The sequence below is a fragment of the Marmota marmota genome, unplaced genomic scaffold (assembly GCF_001458135.2).
Source record: "Marmota marmota marmota unplaced genomic scaffold, marMar, whole genome shotgun sequence".
Lineage (NCBI taxonomy): Eukaryota > Metazoa > Chordata > Mammalia > Rodentia > Sciuridae > Marmota > Marmota marmota.
The window spans coordinates 983,217-987,611 of NW_026000294.1; the positions used below are offsets into that span (position 1 = coordinate 983,217).

Below are 4,395 nucleotides of genomic sequence, written 5' to 3' on the forward strand. Positions count from 1 at the left end.
AAACAAACAAACAAATTTGGACTGCTGATGTCTGACTATGGACTTTCTTGCCCACTTTCCTATTGGGCTTTTCATCCTCTTGGGCAACAGGGGCTTGCAAACCCTTTTTAGGTTGGTTGCTTCTCATCCATCATTGCATTGAATCCTCACAGGCCTCTGTGCTAGGTGTTGTTATGTCCCCTATTTTATAGATGGGACACTGTGGCTCAAGAAGTGAGGCCCTCATAGGATAAGAGGCTCCCTGCCACGTTGGGCAGGACAGTAAGAACTGAGTAGAGCGCACCCACACCTAGACTAAAATGCCTAAATTGGCTTGTCAAGAGCTAGTATAACTAGAGTTTGCTAAAGTCCGAGGACCCTCATTCCTATTGGCTAGGCTCAGAGGGGCAGGGGCATGCTGGTTTCCCCGGAAAAATTAAGCAGAGCGCACCCACACCTGGACTTCACCGCTAATCTGGCTTGTTCAGGGATAGTATAATTAGTGCTTTGCAGCGTCCAAGGACCTTCATCCCTATTGGCTAGGGCCCAGAGGGATGACCCAACAAGGGGTATGCTGGTTGGCAGGAGAGGACCAATGAGAAAGCCAAAACGAGGCCATCAAAGGCAATCAATGCCATGAGGTGTTTGAGGTAATCTCGTGGCACACCTGTGGTGACTGAGTTACCGAATGCCCAGCAGCTCTAACCCTGACTGCAGTGACCGTCTCTCCTCAAAACTGGCTACTTGGATCAGCGACATGAGCTCTACTAAGGAGGCTTCCGTTCTGGGAGATGGTTTTGTCCCGGACCGTGAGACATGCACTAGCATGCCCGGAGTAGGCCACAGAGGCCCTCGGAGACTGGGTCTGGGCCAGGACCTAGAATTGGGGCCACCATGTAGTGGGGATGGCGAGGGTGGTCTTCCAGACCTCCAGGATTTTGAGTTCAACTTGGAGGGTGACTGGGAAGAGATGGAGGCAGGCAACATGGTGCTTCGCGGCTGTGAAGCCAGGCCTAACTCCCCAACTGATGAGGGGGCTTGTTGGGACTTAATGCCCCACCTCACTATAGAGCCTGAAACCATCATTCAGGAGCTGACTGGCTGGGAGCCCTGTGACTCCCCCAGGTACCTATATCCTGATAGCTCTGCGGCAGAAAGGTCCACCATTTGGGCTAACACAGAGGTAGGTCTCAGAGGGAGAGGTGTGCAGGCTCTGAGTTCTTTGGAAATGCAGCCAGCCCTTGCTGCCCCACTGTGCCATCCCAGTTGGCCTGAGGGAAGACGGGCCTGGGGGAATCCACAGAGACAAACCAGAAGTAGAATAATGGTCAACAGGGAAGCCCTGCAGCCTTCTGTTATTCCTGAATATTCAGATGTGTTTAATAAGTTACAGCTGATTAGGGAAAGCATTTACCCCAAAGGAAGAGGTCAGGCAGTGTTCAACAGCTCCAAGATACCTGGAGACACAGCCAGAAGCACTAGTGCCTCTGCTTGGGGGAATGTCCTTCATATGCCAGTCCCTCTGATGACCCCTGCACCTGGCACTCTTGCTTCAGCCATGAAAAAGACTTTGGAAGAGCTGGAAGCTGGTTCCTCTAAGAAAATGCAAAGTGTGCTCTGGGGCAAGAGAGGGAGAAGGCATAGCTATCTAGGAGCTACTGCCTCTGCTGCTGCTTCAGGGGGCCTGCCCAGGGCCAGCCCCAAGAAGAAGCCCATTCAGGAGAAGAAATCCCTGAGGGATGGCTCTAAAGTTACTCTTGTCAGGACCTTCCCTTCATGGGGTCAGAGAATCAAGGCAGCTCCACTGGAACCAGCCACCTTCCCCTCAGTCTCAGGTATTCCCCTGCTTGAGATTTCCAAGAGGCATTCCTTGTTGCCCTTGGAACCAAAACAGGCCAAACACAGTGACACTGGAAAGAGATCTATAGCCAAGAAGACATGGCAGTCCCAGCTGGTGGCCTGTGAAGATAGTGGCCTAAGTAGAGATGCAGTCCCACAGGCTCACGTAAGTAGGTTTTCATCCTCCTCATTCTCCTCCTCTTCCTCCCCTCCCCCGTCACTCTACCCTTCTCTGCCATTGTTCCATCTGCCTCTTGCTAAGGAGTGGTTGTTGGGAGCCCACTTGTCATTGGGATGCCAAATTGTTTTTTTGGTTGTTGTTGTAGGAGCAAACATCAAGAAAGTACCTGCTAGGTACCAGTCCCTGTTGCCTATACTTTGTGCATTTCCTACCTCCTCCCCAGATGGGGGTTGGAATGGGTAGCAGGACTGGCTACTGACTATTTCAGGTGACCCCTTACAGTATTGACTGCTCATCTTGGGTGTTTATTCCCATCTGCCTCCTGATTTCTCCCTCCCAGGTCTTCCCCCAGGGCACCTGAGCTTTCTCATTGCCCTCCCTGCTTCTCTCAGACTCAGTTCTACCTCCTGGCCTCGGCTGTTTGAGGGATACAGTGCTGATGAAATGAGCCTTGGGATTCTTCCACTGATCCCCACCTCACCTCATCCCCTGCACACACACAATCATACTCTACAGGCACATCCTCTAACCTGACTCAGAAATTTTTTGTTAGTTTTCAATGCACTGGCCAGGGACGCCTGCCATGTTTATGCATCCTGGAGAAATCGGTAGAAGTGACCCCAACACCAGAGTTTCCCAACCTCCAGGAAGCTCCCAGACCTGGGATCTGGGCCAGGGAGGCCTCATATCCAGAGCCCCTGCACCCTTTGGTGAGTCTTATATGTTTGATGGAAGGGAAGAGGGAGGGGAAGGGAAACCTTTGGCTCCCTTACTTCTCAGGGCCCAACCTTGCCCCCAGGTTTCAGGTAACTAGGTGTGGGCGTGGCCAGCCTCAGGCATCTTGGTTCCCTGCTTGGGTTTATGTAGTAGGGATAATTTGTAGCAATTTCCCAAACACAAGCCCTGAAGTAGACTTCAGAACAAAGCCTTTTATGTTGGGTCCTCTTCGGCCATATGGCTTCTCCCAGAGGCTTGCTGTGGCTGCACCTCTGCTAGTATCCATCCCAGAGCCAAGGGGTTAGGGGCCACACCTGTGGCTGACCCTGGAGAGTAGGGAAGGCAGGCTCAGAGATAGATGGAAATGCTGGGCAGAGCAAATGCAACTTGCTGCCAGCAGAGGGGGCTGCTGCCTCACTTTAGACCCAGCCAGGCCCTCTCTATTTCCCAGGCAGACTGGGGAGCTGGATTTTGTGTGTTCTTTCAGATGACCAGGCGTCAGCTGTGCGTCCCCTGATTCGTGAAAGGCAAGAGCAACCACATGGAGCATTGGGCTGTCCCTGGGTAATGTTTTCTATGGATCCTAGAAATGACTGCCCCAACTAGATGGTGGACTTCATGTCCAGGTTAAGCAGAATTAGGTGCACCCTCAGATCTCATGTCCAAGGGAGGGAGGGCTCCTCCTTTTCACTGAGGGCTCTCTGCCTGTGTTGCCACAGGATTTGGGATATGAAGAACATAAAGAGTGGGGGATGAGTGGGAGGATCAGAGAGAGGAGGCCAGAATATTATCTTCATTTTTCTTTCTTTAATGCTTGCTGGACTAGTGTGTGGCCCTGCAAAAAGAAAGAGATGACCTCAAAGAACAATTAGGTATGAGAAGCCCTGGGTTGGGACAGGGGTAGAACAAAGGCAGATGTCTGTGTCTCCCAGTAGGGTGGCCTGGGGCAGGGTGGGGCTGTAGATATAGGTTGTACCCTAGGGCAGGACATTCCTATGCCTGGCCCTGGAGTTTTTTGTGCATTGACTGCTAGATCTGTGTGAAAAGAGCAATGAATTTTCCATTCCACATATTTTGCCATAGACATGTCCTTCTGTAAGGATCTTTAGAGATCTCCTTTATTTCTCTGTAATTGCTGGTTGATGTGGCTTGTTTGATGTTTGTTTGCTTATTTATTTTTACTGTGTTTCTGAATGGGTCTGCCATGGCCCATTGTTTGAGTACTACTGATACATGTTGTCTTGGAGAAAACTGTTTCATGTTGTATTTCAATGAGCTTTGGGGGAGTCAGTCCTAGGAGCTGTTTGGACAGGGCTGTTGGAGTGAGGTTGCAGGGCTAGCAGTTCCCCACAGTGTGGGGGTAGGCAGACAGTTTTCCATACATCTATTACTAGAGTGCCCACTTATACCTGTATATTTCAGCTGCAATGCAGTCCCTCATGGACAAGTTCCAGGCCCTTTGAAGTGAGTATAAGGTTTACAACATCCCTTTCTCACAATTTTAGCTATCTGGGAATACTGTGGGTTGGCCCTGGTCGTGTTGCAACCCTGACTCTGATCTGCTTCACAGGTTCAACCCATTACCTTCCTATAAGATGAGCAGCTGGTACCTGTGGAGCCCAGGAGCAGCATCGAAGCTGATTCCCTCTGATTATTAGCACCTGGTGGTTCTTTTCTGC

The 4,395-nt window shown here is 50.9% G+C and overlaps 1 protein-coding gene across 1 annotated transcript; it reads left to right on the forward strand.

The window, feature by feature from the left end:
* The first annotated feature begins 667 nt into the window (after positions 1–667).
* LOC107155642 (uncharacterized protein CXorf49 homolog) lies at positions 668–4,395 on the forward strand. The gene is made up of 6 exons (XM_015501600.2): positions 668–1,984; positions 2,553–2,709; positions 3,204–3,280; positions 3,543–3,588; positions 4,139–4,180; positions 4,287–4,395. Exons 1-5 carry the CDS (start codon positions 668–670, stop codon positions 4,177–4,179), a joined length of 1,638 nt encoding a protein of 545 aa, XP_015357086.2. The 3' UTR covers position 4,180; positions 4,287–4,395.

Bases quoted from the DNA above. Each gene is read 5' to 3' on its own strand.
- LOC107155642 (XM_015501600.2), top strand. From the start codon at position 668: ATGCCCAGCAGCTCTAACCCTGACTGCAGTGACCGTCTCTCCTCAAAA. The intron at 2,710-3,203 runs GTGAGTCTTATA...GTGTTCTTTCAG, and splicing joins CAGAGCCCCTGCACCCTTTG to ATGACCAGGCGTCAGCTGTG. The intron at 3,281-3,542 runs GTAATGTTTTCT...TTGCTGGACTAG, and splicing joins GAGCATTGGGCTGTCCCTGG to TGTGTGGCCCTGCAAAAAGA.